Source organism: Balaenoptera borealis, assembly GCF_965194805.1.
Source record: "Balaenoptera borealis genome assembly, chromosome: 21".
NCBI classification, from domain to species: Eukaryota; Metazoa; Chordata; class Mammalia; order Artiodactyla; family Balaenopteridae; genus Balaenoptera; species Balaenoptera borealis.
The window spans coordinates 37615961-37634395 of NC_138880.1; the positions used below are offsets into that span (position 1 = coordinate 37615961).

General features: G+C 41.8%; 1 protein-coding gene across 6 annotated transcripts in view; it reads left to right on the forward strand.

Annotated features, from left to right (window-relative positions):
* The window catches only part of LOC309619429 (uncharacterized protein), a gene marked incomplete at its 5' end in the record, with an annotated part of 33373 nt that overhangs the window by 2318 nt on the left and 12620 nt on the right, over positions 1-18435 (forward strand). For 4 of the 6 annotated variants that reach the window (XM_082374622.1, XM_082374621.1, XM_082374618.1 and 1 more), the window contains 3 exons: positions 1-221; positions 328-386; positions 563-18435. The exon at positions 563-18435 is cut by the window's right edge and continues 12620 nt beyond it. Coding sequence is in view for 3 of the 6 variants with exons in the window: in XM_082374618.1 (XP_082230744.1) it covers positions 1-40 (40 nt within the window). The other 2 variants (XM_082374620.1, XM_082374619.1) reach the window with 2 other exon arrangements.

Consider the following 18435-nt stretch of genomic DNA (forward strand, 5'->3'; position numbering starts at 1 on the left):
ACACAGAAGCTCGCTGTGTTTTCAGCCACATCAGTTGTGAGCAGAGGGGCCTTCACACGGGGTGAAGACAATCAGCTGTGTGGAGGATTACTGCCACAGGCTTTGGCTCGGCACCGCTATTTACCGGCCTGCAGGTTATCTGTGTCTGATCTGTAGCACAACCTGGAATACATTCAGCACCTTGAAGGTGGCAGATCCAGGTTAAAGAGACAGAAGTCAAAGTAAGATTCCTCTAGGGTGACCTCACATGGGGCTTTGATGGTATTCATAGATGTCTGCTCTGTCAAGGTACCACTCACCACCTCTCCCATCACCTCTGTTACCCAGGAAAGGATGTGATTTGCAACCCAGAAACAGAGGCAGGAAGTCTGGAAAGTCACCAATCTGTGGGTATCTGATTTGTCATGGGAAAAAGGGCACAGGCCTCGGGGTCTCACCAGACTTTGATCTCCAGGTCCACTTCTTACTACCCAAATGACCTTCAGAGTCTTTTGTTTCCTCATCTGTAAAATCAACAACATTCACGCATTCGATCGTTTTTTATTAATTCTCTATGTGCTAGGTGCTGTGAATCCCAACGACAACAAGATAAACCCGTTATTGCCCTCCTAGAGCCTACCACCACCACCACCGCCCCGCCCCAGAAAAATGCTGAATCAAAGGGCCTCATTGCTGGCTTAGTTAACACAATAAATGCTATTATAAGATAACTCGCCTGTCGGAATACCTTTGTTCTTAGTTCCATGACTGTCAGGACCAAAAACTTCTTTCCATAGCTCAACAACTGCCCTTAGAGGCAAAGGACCACTTTCACTTTTTTAAAAAGAAATCATTGTTTATGTTTCCATGCAGCAGTCCCAACTAGACTGTTTAAACCTTAAGTAAGGGGATGAGTGGACCAGAAAAGAAGTCAATGTAAATTCTAGAAAGAAAAAAAAAAGTCTTGTCAATATATACATTTTTATACGTGTATTAGAGCAAGAAGTCAGTTACTCATGTTTAATGAAAGTCAGACAGACTGCAAACTGACAGACAGAATATTCCTATCCCCAAAACGTCAGGATTCCTAAACGGGATTTGGGTTATGAGTTGAGGCCCCCAATTATCTTTATCGTGACACAGCTTCAAAATGATAACGAAGATCAGTGAGGAAGTGTCAACTCGGCATGTGCACAGAGCTGGGTGCTTTGCGATTGTGTATCAATAAATGTTGCTGACTAAATAAAAGAATTAATAGGCAATAATTGCTTTACGCCAAATTTTTTGGAGCATCCCACATGTCAAGACAAGTCTTCCTCTGTAAACTCTATTATACCTCTCTATCTGCTTCCTTTTTCTCCTTGCACTTGATGGACCTGGAAAGACATTTAATAAGTAAGACACTGGAGCTGGTTGGGTCGGGAACCAAGGGTGAGCTGAGTTGTTTTCAAGACATGCGGTATCTTAGTCCCTGGATTTGAGTCTTGGCCTAAAGTAACCAACCATCTCCAGGACCGGAACGGAAGGCAGCTGGGAGGCTGTCTGCAATATGTCAGTTCTCCCCATGATTTGCTTTTCCGCTACAGGGCTGAACTTGCAGCCTCTTTCATACATAACTGGTTGAAGATGATGGAAATTACATGTCTTATCACTCCTTAAAAGAAAAAAAAATTATAAAATGTAAATCTAAAAGAAATGGGCAATTTTCTTGTACCACTTTATATTTCTGTGTAAGTTACCAAGTGCCAATCATCCTTACTTTTTAAAATTCAAATTTGTCAAGCAGCATGTAGGCTTTCAATGTTGTACAAGAAAAGATAATGCTTCGTGCGGAACAGTCACTTATGTTAGTTCTGCAAACGTGCCTACCAAAAGAGAATTTAGCAGATTGCTGGTTTTATAGAAATATTAACGATCTCATTAAATTACCCCCTCTACTCTGGGGTCACCATGGAAGGATAATCAACAAGGTATTACGGTTCTGGATAGAGAATTCTTTATTGACATCAAAGTCACCACTCATTTTGTAGCGTGTATTTTAACTGATGTAACAAGGTGAGTGCCCAAGAACCACTGTAAATGAAAGCCCCTGTGTAAACTGTACTGGGAAGTTAATGGCTATCATGATCTGCTTGACATGTTGTGCCTTCCGTCAGCTCACTGGAGCGCTCACTGCGGGTAAACGTCTAAAATGAGAAAGCAAGGATCAAATGAATATTTTAGTACTGCTGCTCACTACGTATGTGTATATTGAGGGTAACATCTGTGGTCTTGCTATGACAACAACAATCAATGCCGTGAGGTGAAAAGTCAGCTTCTACAGGCACAAACAAACCAAATACGGAAGGAAGCCTATACTATTTGAGTAACCACTGACACTGTTCACAGTAAGAAATTCTAAGCTTTGATGCAGGAGGTGATGGAGAACAACCTGGCAGTGACAAGGTCAAAGTCTTCAAAAGCCCCTTTTGGACCAACCTCTGTCTGCTGCAGTGTTTGACAACCTGGAGGTGGTGCCCGGTGTCCGCCACAGAGCTAGTAATGCTATCTTCTAATTAGTCCTGGATTGAGTTAAATATCAACGAAAAGGAGTGGAAGGATACCTGTGAAAGCATCCTTATGAGAACGGGAGAGATTTAATAGTTTGGTGGTTCCCGTAGCCACTATCCTGCAAGAAAAATCAATATCTATACAGTGTTAGAATCACAACAAGGGGTCCTGGAGCTGAGCCATGTCACTGAAGAACAAACCCTGATTCATTAGAGCAGCAAATCAGGATGTAGTGGCAGGTCAAGCACAAATACAACCTGGGCTCTTTTGTCCGCAAACCCAAGAAGATGTTCTTCTTTCAGGATCCAAGTATTTTTTAAAAGCACAGAATTTACAAAGCTGGAGGTGACCTTAGCAATCACTGAGTCCAGCCCCTTCTTTTTACAGATGAGGAAATAGGGGCCCAGAAAGATGAGTTGGCTTTGCTCCCATTCACATAGCCGATCTGGCGAGATCTCCTCCAGGTACGACACTGCCCGTCCCGAGTCTTAGAGTCAATCACAACTGTTCATTCAGAGCCTCTATGGAAGGCACTCTGCTGAGCCTTCCAGGAGCATAAAGAAAGCTGAGTCAGCTTCCTCCGATTCTGTGTCAGAGAGAAAACTACCTAACAGGTTGACCAACACTCAATAGTTAAGTCGCGGTGTAAGATGACAATAAAAGAGCTGTCTAGGGGACTTCCCTGGCGCTCCAGTGGTTAAGACTCTGTGCTCCCAATGCAGGGGGGCATGGCTTCAATCCCTGGTCGGGGAAACTAGGATCCTGCATGCCACACGGCGCGGCCAAAAAAAAAAAAAAAAAATCAATTTAAAAGAGCTGTCCAACGTAGAACATGATTTGTTGTGTGTGTCTTCTACCGAAAACTAGCCCTTTCTGCCTACCCAGGAAGTAGCTTATAGACACAGGGATACCCCTGCTCCCTTTGTCACTACTGCCATTAAGTGCAATATTCTGTTTATAACCCAGTTTCTTTTTTGGAGGAAGTGCAAGATATACAAGATGCAAAGAACAAAAGCCTGCACAGACATACAGGATCATACACATTTCAACCTTGAGTATTAGGAGGTGCTCTAACCGTAGCCCTTCACAACCTGGGGAAAAGATCCCATCTGAAGAAATCGGATTGTGTTTCTAGAGCTGTGCTTAAGCTCAGACAAGGAAGAGTGCATGCCATCTCTTTGTATTCACTGAATATTAAATGTTACTATGTCCCTGACATAATCAGAGCCCCCTGAGAACCATGGAGTTTCGGGCAAATAAATATATAACGCACACATATGGGGTCTTTCTGCTTTGTACTTTTTAACTCAATGCTTGTTGAAATCCCAGGGATAACATTGCCTTTCAGATAGAGTTCTACTATCTTTGCACTCACACAAAAAACATCACATGAAATAAATAAATAAATAAATAAATAAATAAGAGTATGCAGGGAGCACACCCTCTCGAACTGGAGAAGAAGATGCCTGGATCTGGCTTAGAGACTGATAGCTGAAAACTAAGTCTGGCTGCTGGAAACCGATAATATCTCCACAATAATGCAGAGACCCCCATGTAAACTCCTTATCTTTGCCTTCCATTCCTTTATGTTTTCATATTCATGGCTCCCTGTGAAACCCAGAGGAGTCCCTTTCTTGAAAGTCTTTGTTAATAGCCTATTCACTCCCTTGCTATTCTCATGTCACATATCACAAATGCTATGTGTTGGCAAAAGGTGAGATAGCAAGTTTACATTTTAGAGTGTAATTTCCTTATGGAGCAATCTGTTTGTTTGTAACGGCCTGCCCCTGTTCCAGCCAGATTCTGTATGCCAGGCTCTGGGACAGAGGAAAGAACTTCATTTTCTAAAAATGGTGGCAAATTCTGTTAGTGATTTTAGTGGCACATTAAGCCGGTTATTATTAGACAGAACTGACATTTCACATGCAGACATATTCTTTACTTGAAAGTCAAGTGTCATTCAAAGGAGAGAGAAATTATTTAGGATTTCTGAAAACATCAAAGAAATCCCCTGCAAACCATTCTCATAAATGCCTCAATCAGTTTAGGAATCAGGGCCAGAACTGATGCCTTTGATTTCTCTTTGATGCAAACAATAGTACAGAATGGCATGGCTTTGGGAAATGCTCATAAGCAGTGGCCGGGAAAGTGGATTCTTCTATATTCACAGCCAGACCCCAGTGCTGATGGGCTGAAGCCCAGCTGATGGTGGGTATTATTCATTCACAATGCACACCACAAAGAACTACCCCCCTTGCTTCATCCAAACAGAATTGCATCCTCCTGCTGTATATACAGAGATTGCAGCAGTAACTGAGATGCTTGAAGAGTTTTTCACTGCATATGCCTTTAGAGGTACACATTTGGCTCAGCAGAAGCTAAACATTTTTAAGAGCACAGTAAGAAATAGGCCAGAAAACATCAAAGCTTTATAGCTTTTTAGAAAACTTGATGGTCTTGCTGGTACAACTCCCTATGATATGGTTCAGTTGTAATAACAATGGAAAGTGTATCAGTGCAAACTGCTGATGAAACACCAGAAAATGTAGCCAAGGGTCTTTTAAACACATTTAAGAACTGTTCTTTTGAACTGTGCCTCTTAGCCTCAGAAAACCTCTTCAAGATTTTAAACAGGGCTTTGGATGAACTGCAGGGTAAGAAGCTGAAATTATCTCATGCACTGGAATCAATATCAAGCGATATTTCTCTTTGAGAGAAATTCAATCTGACAGAAAAGAGAAGGAGCCATAAGGAAACTGGGAGCCTGGCTAAAATGCTTGCCTGAGAAATACGCCGTAAAGCAGTCCAAACGAGGTGATGCCACCACAGGCAGAAAACCAGAGTGACGGAACAAAATCTGATCTGGGCTTCAGAATACTTCATTATCACTACCACAGGTCACTAAGCTTCACAAAATGCATCCATCAGCCTTGCTAGCCATTTGCAAGCCGCCGCTGGTAGCTAGATGGCGCAGTGACTGACCGCGCAGCCCCCGCGATCCTGGGGAGAGCAGGGTTCAAACGGAGGCCTGGGTGCCCAGACCCACGTTTGCTAGTCTCAAAGTGCTCTCTAGTGGCCAGAGGAACATAAAATTATCTGATGCTTGGAAGCACGTCGGGGGAGGATTCAGACCTAGAGAGATGTCTCGGAAAGGCAAGGTAGAGATGCTGTCTAGTGCAATTGGCAGCTCCTGGATCCGTGGGAATGTTTTATGAGCAAATTTGCCTTTGCCAATGAACGCGTTTAGGTTTAAACGAATCCTTGTGCACTTGTAGGAGGTTCGTTAGTGAAAGGTATATCTAAATAGAATACAGCGTACATTGAGCTTCAGCGTCTATCGGTCCGTGCGAATGCTCTGGACTGTGCTTCAAAGCATCTTAAGCATAAGTCACTGTTTTAGGGAATGTGGTAAGGTTAGGCATTAGGCTTGGCTGAAGGGAATCATTTCTCAAGCACCTGTGTATTCCAAGCACAGCCCCATATTTTGTCTCGAGTATTCATTTAATCCTCACGAAGAAGCCTCTGATGGAGGAATCATTATCTGGATTTTTTTTTTTCCCAAATAAGGCAGAGGTTGACAAACTTTTCCTATAAAGGCCAGAGAGTAAATATTTTAGGCTTTGAGGGCCATCCAGCCTCTGTCACATCTCTGTATCCACTCAACTCTGCAGTTACAGTGTGAATGCAGCCAAGGGCAATAGGTAAACAAATGGGAGTGGCTGTATCCCAATAAAACTTTACTTACAGACACTGAAAAGTGAATTTCATGTAATTTTCACGTCTCAAAATATTGTTCTTCTTTTGGTTTTGTTCCAGCCATTTAAAAATGTAAAAACCATTCTTATCTCACGGGCCATACAAAAATAGGTAACAAAGCCGCACAAAAACAGTGGGCTGCATTGGCCACCAGCCAGAGTTTGCTGAGTCCTGTGATAAGAAGACTGAATCTCAGTCCACAGTTCTGAGAGCGGCGGCATCAGCAGTCAAGCCAGCCTGACTGTGGTCCAGGCTGAATTAGGTGTTGTGGGCCACGCCTCCATTTCTAGGACACCAGTCTTCCCCCTCCTGCCATCAGCACCAGAGTAAATTTGGTTTTTGCTTTTTAAGAAAGAGAAAATTCAAAAGAGAACTTCTCCAGGAAGAGCCAAGACAAAGACAGAGAAAAGAAGAAAAAAAGCATTGAAGGTAGCCACTTAAGCATTAAGAAATATGCACAGGGACTTCCCTCGTGGCGCAGTGGTTAAGAATCCGCCTGCCAATGCAGGGGACACAGGTTTGAGCCCTGGTCCGGGAAGATCCCACATGCCACGGAGCAATTAAGCCTGTGCACCTCAACTACTGAGCCTGCGTTCTAGAGACCACGAGCCACAACTACTGAGCCCACGAGCCACAACTACTGAAGCCCGTGCACCTAGAGCCCGTGCTCCACAACAAGAGAAGCCACCACAATGAGAAGCCTGCACACCACAACCAAGAGTAGCCCCCGCTTGCCGCAACTAGATAAAGCCCGCGTGCAGCAACGAAGACCCAACGCAGCCCAAAATAATAAATAAATAAAATAAATAAATTAAAAAAAAAAAAGAAATATGCACAGCGCCCTTCCTGGAAGACCACCATATAAGACGTTATGGAGGTTTCCAAATCAGATGGAAGGCACAGTTCCTGAATTCAAAAGACTTGGTATCGTATAAGGAACACATTAGAAAATCATGGAAACACACATTTTAAAACTTGGGTGTGTCTATCCAATCACCCTTAGTGGGAGGGAAATACACATAACAATAGGTGCTTCTAGGAGACAGACCCCCAGGGAGCCCGGGTCTCCTGCTTTCAAAAGTGTCAGGCATTAAGTAGTCTGAACAATTTCAAGCCACAAAACCCAGGTACGAAAAAGAAAAAAGTAAATTTTCTTATCTTTCTAGAATTTAGATTAACTTTTACTTTGTGCTCTAATGCTGTCGAGCAAAAGAAATGTAGACTTGGTCTTTTCAGGTTTAAAATCATACTGAAAATAACTAAGTAAGCCAATCATACGTATGAGCACAAAGGTAGAGAAACAGATTAATGGAACAGAAAAGAGAATCTATAAACAAGCTTACTTATGAATGGAAACTTTATAAATTACCAAGTTAGCAACTGCAGAGCAGTGGGGAAAAAATAAATAGTGCTGGATTAGTTGAAGGTCCATATGGACAAAATTAAACTTGACCACTACCAAACATGTACACGAAAATTAATTCCAGGTGGAGTGCTGATCCAAATGTGAGGGTAAACAATAAAACCTGTAGATCAGTGCTGTCCAATAGAAATTTCTATGATGGTAGAATGTTCTATAATTCTGCACTGTCCAATACATTAGCCACTAGTTTCATGTGGTTATTGAGCACTTGAAATGTGGCTACTGCAACTGAGAAACTGTATTTTAAATTAAATTTAATTTTAGTTAATTTAAATGTAAATAGTTACATATGGCCAGTGGCTACTATTATGTTAGCACAGATCTAGAAGATAATTCAAGATAATACTTTCATGGCCATGTGTTAGGAAAAAATTTCTTAAATCAGACATCGAAGAGTACTTAATGAAAATTCAGAACTTCTGGGACATTATGCTAAGTGAAATAACCCAGTCACAAAAGGACAAATACTTTACAATTCCACTCATATGAAGTATCTAAAGTAGTCAAAACCATAAAAACAGACAGTAGACACGTGGTTGCCAAAGGCTGGGGACATAAGGCAGGGGAAATTATTGTTTAATGGGTACAGAGTTTCAGTTTTACAAGATGAAAAGATTCCAGAAATCTGTTGCACAACAGTTTACATATGCTTAACACTACTGTACTGCACACTTAAAATAGTTAAGATAGTAAATTTTATGTTATGTGTTTTTTACTATAATTAAAAAATTGGTAACTTCTGTTCTTCATTGAAAGAGTGGAAAAGGTAAGTTACAGCTAAGAAAAAAGCACATTATATAACTGATAGAAGATTTACATTTGGTATATACAAAGAATTCCTACAAATCAATAAGAAAAAGATAGTCCAATAGAAAAATGTACAAGGGACTTTTTGAACAGACATTTCACAGAAAAGGATATAGAAATAGCTGATAGATATACGTAAGACGAGCTCAATGCCATTAGCCTTCAGGGAAATGAAAATTAAAACTATAACGACATACCATCATCCTCATGCCAGACTGGCTAAAACTTAAAAGTTGACAACATCAAGAGTTGACTGGAATGCGTAGGAACTGGCAGCTCTCATACACTGGCCGGTGGGAGTGTCCATTGGTAGAGCCACTTTGGACAACTGTTTGGCCTTATCTACAACTGAATATATGCAACCCTATGGCCCAGCAATTACATTTCTGGGCATATGCTGTAGAAAATATACACATGTGCACCAAGAAACATATCATTCATTTTCATTATGATTCATAATAGTAAAAAAAACGAAACAACCCAAATGCCCATCAACAATAAAATGGTAAATTGCAGTCTATTCATACAACCGAATATTATGCAGCAATAAAAATAAGTGAACTACTGCCACCCATAACATGGATGCATCTCACAAACATACCGAGCTGAAGAAACTCTGCGAGTTATTTAGCTGCTGTCCTCCAGCTGCAAGCCCAGCCTTCCGGTCTGTGCTTTGCAGCGCGGAGGCTGGGACTCTGCGAAGCACAGTCCTGCTTTGCTAGCTGCCTCCCTGAGCGGCTCTGCCGACAGGGGGCGCTAGGCACTGCAAGGCTGGAAGAGGAAAATGGACCTGCTCCTTCCTGCAGCATCAATTATTTCCTATTTTCTGTTTTTCCTTCTTCACAGAAAGAGCATCATTACATCCCCTCAGAGGTCTCAGCTTCAGCTCCACAGAACCCCCCAAACTTGGTCTCCTCAATTTTAACAATTCCAGCGTCTCCCCTTTTGCATCCTGAGGTTGCTACTTCCTGATTAGACTCTAGTGTCTCTTTTTGCCTTCTCGGTTCTCCAATACACAGTTAACAATTCATTATATTCAATTAAATTGTCTCTGTTAAAGCGACTGGTGTGGCTTCTGTAACCTGGTGCTACCAAACACAAAATAATACTGTATGATTGCATTTGTGTAAAGTCCACAGACAGGTAAAATACTGGCACCTTTAGAGAGAAGGGAGAGGAATCATCATTGGGAAGATGGGGTGAGGGTGGGGACTGAGGCTCCTGGGAAGCTGAAAACGTTCCGTCTGCTAACCTGGAAGGTGATTACACAAGTGTGCGCCCATGTGAGGATTCACTGAGCTGTTCATGTATGCTGTGCGCTTTTCTGTATGCAGTTTTTACTTCAATAACAATTTTTTTAAATGAAACTCTTTTATGCATAAGAAAAGAGATGCCCGAAATGGAAAAGGCACTTTTTCTCCTAGTGTAGACTACTGGCCGGCATCAGGATTACCTGAAGTCATCATTTAAAATGCAAATGACAGGATCCCACCCTCAGAGGTTCTAAGTCAGTGGGTCAGGACCTGAAGCTTTAATGGGCTCTCGAGGAGTATCTTACACAAGCCAAAGTTTGAGAATCACTGATATTGACTGACCTGAGTCTCTTCCAGGTAGCTCTGATTCATTATCCTCCCACTGTACTTCTATGAAACCAAGCATTGGCTTTGTTTATCTCCAAATTCCTGTTGACTAGGAATTTCTTGTGTATTTATTTTAATAAGGTTCTGGTGTAAAGAAACCTCTCATGAAGTTGAAACATGACTAATAATCTGTATCTCCTACTGAAGAAAAGACTAGAGGTTTGGAAATCCTCAAGAGATTTAGGTGTAAGATTGACCCAAGTGATGAACACTTCGAGAATCTTCTGGTAGCCTTGAAGCATCTCTGGAAAGGTGCAAAAACATAGTTTGAATACAGTTTTGCGGAGTTCTCAGTCACCCATCCATAAACCTCACAGGGATCCATGGGTTCTCGGTTAAGGACCTCTGGCTGTGGAGACTCAAAGCCCATGCTCGGTATGAATTTTATCTCAGAAGCATGTAAGACACTGAAGGTTTTTGGGAGAGGGTGTTATGCTCCAAATATTTGCTGATCTGTTTTGAATGCCTCAGAATGAGAAGCTCGACAAGGGTCAAATTCTGGTTCTATTCCTAACAACTATGGGAACCTGTTCCCATTTCTTAATTTCTTTTCCAAGTTCCTCACTTGCAAAATGGCCTTAACACTTGCCCTGCTTTCTTCGCAGGGCTCTTGTAAGGCTCAGATAAGATGTGAAAGTCTGTGCATAGAAAAGCACGAGGCACCGTATGTGGTTATTGAACACCCAAAAATTGGCCTGACATGGGTTATATGTGCAAACATCTGTCAAATATTTATACAAATACAAGGCGCTATCCATAGACCACGCGCCAGGGGAGTAAAGCTTTGCCTCCAGATGTGACAATACAAGAAATAGGCGGGGCTTCCCCGGTGGCGCAGTGGTTGAGAATCCGCCTGCCGGTGCAGGGGACACGGGTTCGAGCCCTGGTCCGGGAAGATCCCACATGCCGCGGAGCAACTAAGCCCGTGAGCCACAACTACTGAGCCTGCGCGTCTGGAGCCTGTGCTCCGCAACAAGAGAGGCCGCGATAGTGAGAGGCCCGCGCACCGCGATGAAGAGTGGCCCCCGCTTGCCACGACTAGAGAAAGCCCTCGCACAGAAACGAAGACCCAACACAGCCAAAAATAAATAAATAAATTAATTAATTAATTAAAAAAAGAAATATGTGAAGCCAAGAAATATGGAACAACTGAGATGTATTTAAAAGAGGGAAAAAAGGAAAAAAAATAACTCACAGGTGAAAATCAAAGACCCAAGGGTCAACAAAACATACTTATGCAGGAATCACGGTCATGAGGGCATCTGAACTCTCCAAAGGGGTTCCCCAGGCGCCCCCGTAGAAATACTGGCCCTGGGGCCCTGGACCTCTTTAGGCTCCATCCTGTGGCCAGTAGCTGCTCTTCCAATAATCACACTCCTCTCTTTATGTTTTCTACTCCTACCGCCTGGAAAAGTACTTATTTCAGTTAATGTAATTGATCTCAACTTAGCTGTTGTAGCGTCATTTTGTAATCTATCACTACAGATGACATTTTCACTACTCTAGATTATTATAAACCATTGTCTACAGAACATGAAAAACCCAATCCAACTTCCTGCCTCTTGTAGACACAGCCTTTATCATTAGGCACAAATCCTTTCCATCAATGTTTCTGTCAAAAGACCGATCAAAGGAGGGTGAGAAAGGGTCATGGTCCACATTCCTCCCTCTAATCTGGCAACAGCGTTTGGCTGGCAGGCAGCAATTTTCAATATTTTTGTTGTATTGCTCTTGGCCAGGTTCTACCTTCCATTATTTTTGATACTCTCAAGGCTATGATTTTAATATTTAAAAAAAAGTTTTTTTTGAAAAAAGTTGGAATAATTTTTCTTTTAGTGTGGGAAAGTATTATACGAATATAACCAAAGTTAATTGCTTCATGCTTGGAGTAGAAGATGAAGCAAACAGACCTCACACAGCTTCAAAAGAACTTGAATTACTTTCTTGAATTCAGACCTGTATCATCAACTGAGATAATAACTGAAAATCTACCAGGATTTTTCTCTGACAATAACAAACATTGTATGGAATTCATTAGTATGTGAGTCATCAAATAGAGGATTATACCTGGGAAAAATAAAATAATAAGTTTAGTGATCACATGAAAGCCAGTACAACATATGCTAAGTCATATTTTTAGTATCAAGGCTTGAAGCCAGAGAGAATATTAATAGATATGTGTGTTCTTTTATTTATCATAAACTGATATCCAGTGACATAATCACTAGGCTCACCAAAGCTTCCTATCTCCAGAAGGGAGTAAGCATTCTAGCTGTGACTCAGAATAATACGACTGACTGTTGTGGAGTCTGTCTCATTACTTTATAATCAAATTACACGTCCTCTTGAGATGGTTGATCTTTTTCTTTCATTCGCCTTACTTAAAAAAATATGACGTATTAGTTGTCACTGCACAAGTTTTATTTTACGTGTGCTTTTCAGAATCTTGAAGAATATTCTGTCCAACCAGAGCTCCTCTTTTTCTGCTAAGCTCTACACTTTCAGTTAACCTCACTTTCTAGAAATTGTAAAACTAGCAATGCAATTGGCACACTCTGGAAATGTCTTACATGTTTGGAAACACCAACATCTTCATCATTATCATCATCATCGCCACTAAGATTTACTGAGCATTCACAAGTATTACATCAGTTAATTACCGTAACAACTCGGGAGAAATAGAGTTATACCCATTTCACAGATTAGAAAACTGAGATTATAGAAGTTAAGTAACTCACCCAAAGTCACACAGATAGTAAGTGGTGAAGCCAGGAGTCAAACCCAGGCATTTTGTTTGACTCTGGAGCCTGCCACTATGCTATGCTGTCCTAGTTTCTACATTGTGCTGTCATCAAAAAGGGATGGACATAGAGTTCATAAATACTATGGAATACTAAACAACCAGAAAGAATCTTATATTTGAAAAAACACTTAATAGTTGGGAAATTTTCATAATATCTTAAAGAAAAAAGAGAAAAATTTCTTGAGTGCTTACCGTATGCCAGACATTGTGGTAAGCTGCTATATATACAATTATTTCTTTTAATCCTCATGTTGACTGAGGACATAATTCGTTCTGCTATTCTCTCCATTTTTAAAATATGGGAACTGAGTCAGAGATTTAAGAATCTTGGCCAAGGTCACACAGCTAGTAAATGGCAGAGCCAGCAAGCATTTGAACTTAGCTTTCCTTTCTTCAAATTTATGCTCCAGGTCGGACTCCACGGCCTATCCTTTAATCACCCAGCCTCTCTCTCCCTCCATCACACTTGCCTGAACAGACCCAGATTCCCAGCAGCTCCAAGTCTGCACCCAGCAGTTGAACTCTGCCAGATTCACACAGCTGGGCAAACTGGCTTCACTTTACACGTCACCATCCCACACCCCAGATGGGCTGTCATTACAACCCAGCAACCCCGTGCTTGTTTGCCAATAAGATTATTGTTCTTGTCTCCAAGAGAACCATTTCTTCTCTCAAACCTTCTGCCCTTCCTAGTGGCTTCCTCACATCCCCCATCTACTTTACCTTCTCCTTGGTTGAGAAAATAGGACCTTTGCACCACCTCATTTACAAACTTACCTGCACTTGGGCCATTGTCCATGTTTCCCTTCCTTTGGCAGCTGAGCAAACAGCTTCCTCTCCTATCAAGGGCAATCCTTCATGTGTTTTCTGGATCTCATCCCTTCTCAAGGAATTTGCTCCTTAGTTTTCCCTTATTTCATCTTCAATTTTCCCTTAGCTCATTTCCTAAAAAAACCCAGAATCTTCCATCTTTTAACATCTCAGAATATTCTAGGCAAGGCCAAGTTAGGGTGAATGATGGCACCTCTTTTTATTGGAATCAGCTAGTGTCAGGGTTAGTCCGCTAGGCTCAGACCAGACTTACCTGCATCTGTTACAGCCTGACCACACGAAAGGACCCCCTTTGCTCCCGGAGCACTGTCCTTGTTTGCCATCCAAGAGAACAGGAACGGCATGTGCATCACCTCTTCTAGAAACCAGGTGCTCTGGCTGGATATGATGTGTTCTTGCTGAGGTAGGGTGTCCTGGTGTGGGAAACACCGTGGTGATGCAGTGATCTCTTATAAGAGGTTTATATTCTAAACCACTTGGAATAATTCCGGGGGCTCCAGCCTCACAAAGCTGACCCCACTAGAGGCCAATTGTCACACAGATGTTCATGAGATAGGTGAGAGACAGGATAAAGACTGTTGTCCAGGTAACAGTGGGAGACTGTGAGTACTGACCATGCGCTTGGGCTTTGGCTGTACACTCTCAGTATGCCAGCACATAACGACTATCATCCTTCAACCTTTCATTTATTGCTGGGCAATAAACTAAACGTACTGTCTGGACAGTCACTTCCCTGGAGAGGGTTTATTCCAGTAAATTATGTAGATCTTGAGGCTCCAATCCTCTTCAAGAGTTCCAGGAATCTCTGCCAATCTCTCTGCCCTCCCACTTACCATTACAGATGGTGAAGTTCCTGGATCCAGAAAGCTGTTACCCTAGTTTCATCTGACACATTGCCAGTCTGACTGCCCATGGATAGACTGATATGAAGGAGACAAAGGAAGAGTTTCAGAAAAGTGAGATTGATCACAGAGTCAAATATGCCAGGCTATCGATCTTAGCAAGAGAGAGAGTGGTCTATCTTATAGACGCTCCAGTCAGAGGGATTTGAGAAACCTAATTCTTACAGAGTACTAGCGGTCTTCCCAAGACCCTCCCAGGAATAACCCAATTCTCCATGCCCTTGACCATACAGGAAAGTCCGGAAGGATGAACTCCAACAGGAAGGCAGAGGTGCAGAAAAGGGGAGAGAGAGAGTCAGGGGGAAGAAGCTCTCCTAGACATAGAGCTCGGCTGACCCTGAATGAGATGATAGGAACCAATGAGAAAGGAAGGAAATGATTCACCTGCCCTTTGAAACTGTTGTCCTCAAAGTGTGGTCCATACACCTGTGCCTGTCTTTGAACTATTTGTTAAGTGTATGTGGCAAGTACAGAAATAACGGTTTAGAAACTTCAAAAACAATTTGACAGAGTAATTTTCTGTCTGTTGAAAGTTGGGACTTGTATTTTGTATGTCTTTATTCTTTTCTAGAAATTCATTTTTATCCTATTTTACAAAACTATAGATCTGGTAGAGGTTGTGGGGGGCAATTCTGTTTTGTTTTGTTTTTTTTTTGGAAATTATTTGAGAAGCGCTGCTTTAGATTCATGTTTGTAGTTAAGTCATGGTAAGAGCATCTTCCTTTTGGTGATAAACACACCACCACCTGCCCCCCTGTCCTGCCAGGCTTTACCTGAGAGCCATCCGTATGCCTCAGGCCAGAAAAGGAACAGAGTCTCTGGCGAAGGAGAGGATGAAGATAATAGAAGAAAAAGAAAAGAATGTTATTTATTATCTATTTATGATTTACATTCTACCTTATTTTCTTAAAGAATTGGAAGGACAACGAATGGATATGTTTGGGAATAAACTACCTCCTGGGCAGGAAAAGGGATTTAGAGCCAGGAAGTGAGGTATCTCTTCCTTTAAGTTCAAAGAGAGGTATAAGAAGGTAAATGAGGAGACAGCTGAGAAAAGAGGAAGCAAGCATAACTGTTTGTATTCATTTGCTAGGGTTGCCATGGCAATTGCCACAGACACGGTGGCTTAAACAACAGGAATTTATGTTCTCATGGTTCTGGAGGCTGGAAGTTTAAGATCAAGGTGGCGGCAGGGTCGGTTTCCGGTGAGAGCTCTCTCCTTGGCTTGCAGGTGGCCACCTTCTTGCTGCACCCTCACACGGCCTTTCCTCTGTGTCCTCGCATCCTTGGTGTCTCCTCCTCTTCTTAGAAGGGTACCAGTCATATCCTTAGGGCCCCACCCTTATGACCTCACCTTCACTACTTCCTTAAAAGCCCTACCTCTGAATACAGTCACCTTGGGGGTTAAGCTTCATCATCTGTACTTTTGGGGAAAACAATTCAGTCCTTGACAGGACCGGGCCTCGACCGCTACTCAGAGAGCTGTCCTCAGTGTGGGCTACAGGGCAGCAGCGGGACGTACGGCAAGCTTGTGTAGAGAGGAGGAAGGACACATTCCCGGCCTGCAGTCGCACCATATGCATTTCCTCACCATTCGTTCTTGGTCATCTGGTAATTCACTTCACTCCCTTGCTCCCCTGCCATGTCACTGAGAACTCAGAATCTGTAGAGTGTGAGAAGTGGATTCTTTCTTAACTCTGGTTCCTAAAGTCATCAAAATGAAACCAAAATTAATTGAAATTGACAAGGCAGGACATTGTATAGGGAAAACTCTTAAAACTATGGCTAAAGACCAAGTAGCTGAGGTCTATAACTTGCTCATAAAGTAAGTTTAAAAGGGTCATTGTAGTGGAATATTACTCAGCCATAAAAAAGAATGAAATAATGCCATTTGCAAGTCCACATGGATGGACCTAGAGATTATCATATTAAGTGAAGTAAGTCAGAGAAGAACAAATATCATATGATATTACTTATATGTGGAATCTAAAAAAATGGTACCAATGAACTTATTTATGAAACAGAAATAGACCCACAGACAGAAAACAAATTTATGGTTACCAAAGGGGAGAGGATGGGGGAGGAATAAATTAGGAGTTTGGGATAAACAGATAAACATTACTATGTATAAAATAGATTAACAAGAAGGACCTACTGTATAACACGGGGATCTATATTCAACATCTTGTAATAACCTATAATAGAAAAAAATCTGAAAAAGAATATATATATATACATGTGTACATATATATATTCCATATATATATTCCATGTATATATACATTCCATATATATATTCCTAATCACGTTGATGTATACTAGGAACTAACATAACACTGTAAATCAACTATAAATAAATAAATAAGTAAAGGCAGGTGATTGTAGCAGATGGTGTCTGTGCCCTGGCCATCCCCCTCAGCCTTAACATTGTGAAGCACAAGCACCCAAAGACCTGAGGGCTTTCTCCAGTCCCAGAGCCAGCTCTGCCTGCAGGCAGGGGAGGGTGGAAATTCCAGAGAATTAAGCAACTCAGCCCCACCCCAGTGGCCCCCAGCTGGGGACTGAGAAAGTATTCTGTTCCACACTGGCTCCCAGTGGGATTAAGCTCTGCAACCACAGCGATGATTAGCTTGACGCGCCACCACACATAGGCTGCTTTCCTGCCCCGTCTCACTTTTCCCCTCTCCTACCCGTGTAGGAGCTTCCAAATAATGACTTGCTTTGCATCTTGTCTTCATTTTTCTCACACCCTCACAGATTACTTATTAATTACTTATTAATAACAAAAGAAATCTGGCAGACCCCACCCTAAGTGAACAAATCTAGCATCGCCAATAATGGGACAAACTGATTCAATTGGAAGTACCCCACATCACTTACGGAATATTCTCGACAAAAATCTTCAAGCTCAATTCAATCATAAGAAACAATCACACTGTTACAGGTTGAATTGTGTTTTCCTCAAAATTCATATGTTGAGGCCCTAACCCCCAGTACCTCAGAATGTGACCTTATTTGGAAACAGGGTCTTTGCAGATATAATTAGGTAGGTCAAAATAAGGTCATACTGGAGTAGGGTGGACCCTAAATCCAACAAGTGGTGTCCTCATAAGAACACCATGTGAAGACACAAAGGCAGAGATTGGAGTTATGTTATCCAAGGCCAAGGAACACCAAGAGCCACCAGAAGCTGGCAGAAGCAGGAAAGGATTCTCCCCTAGAGCCTTTGGAGGTAGTGTGGCCCTGTCAACTCCTTGATCTTGGACTTCTAGCCTCCAGAACTGTGAATCAACAAATTTCTGTTGTTTCAAGCCACCTGGTTTGTGGTACTTTGTTACAGTATCCCTAGTAAACTATTAACACACAAATTCAGATTGTAGGATAATCTACAAGACAACTAGTTTGATTCTTTAAACATATCCATGTCATAAACAGCACCAACACAGAAAATAAGTGGGGGATTGTTCTAGGTTGAAGGAGACTAAGGAGACATGATAATTAAATGTAGCGTGTGACTCTTGATTAGATCCTGGCTATTAAAGGGACAACTTGGGAGATCTAAATATGGATAGATAAGATTATTATACCAATGTTACACTTCTTGGGTTTGCTAATGCTGCTGTGGTTATATAGGAGATTTCCTCATTCTTAGGAATATGTTTCATGATGTCTACAACTTATTTTCAAATGGTTCAAAGAAAACTATTTTTTAAAAAAATGTCCCTACATACAGACTGATCAAGC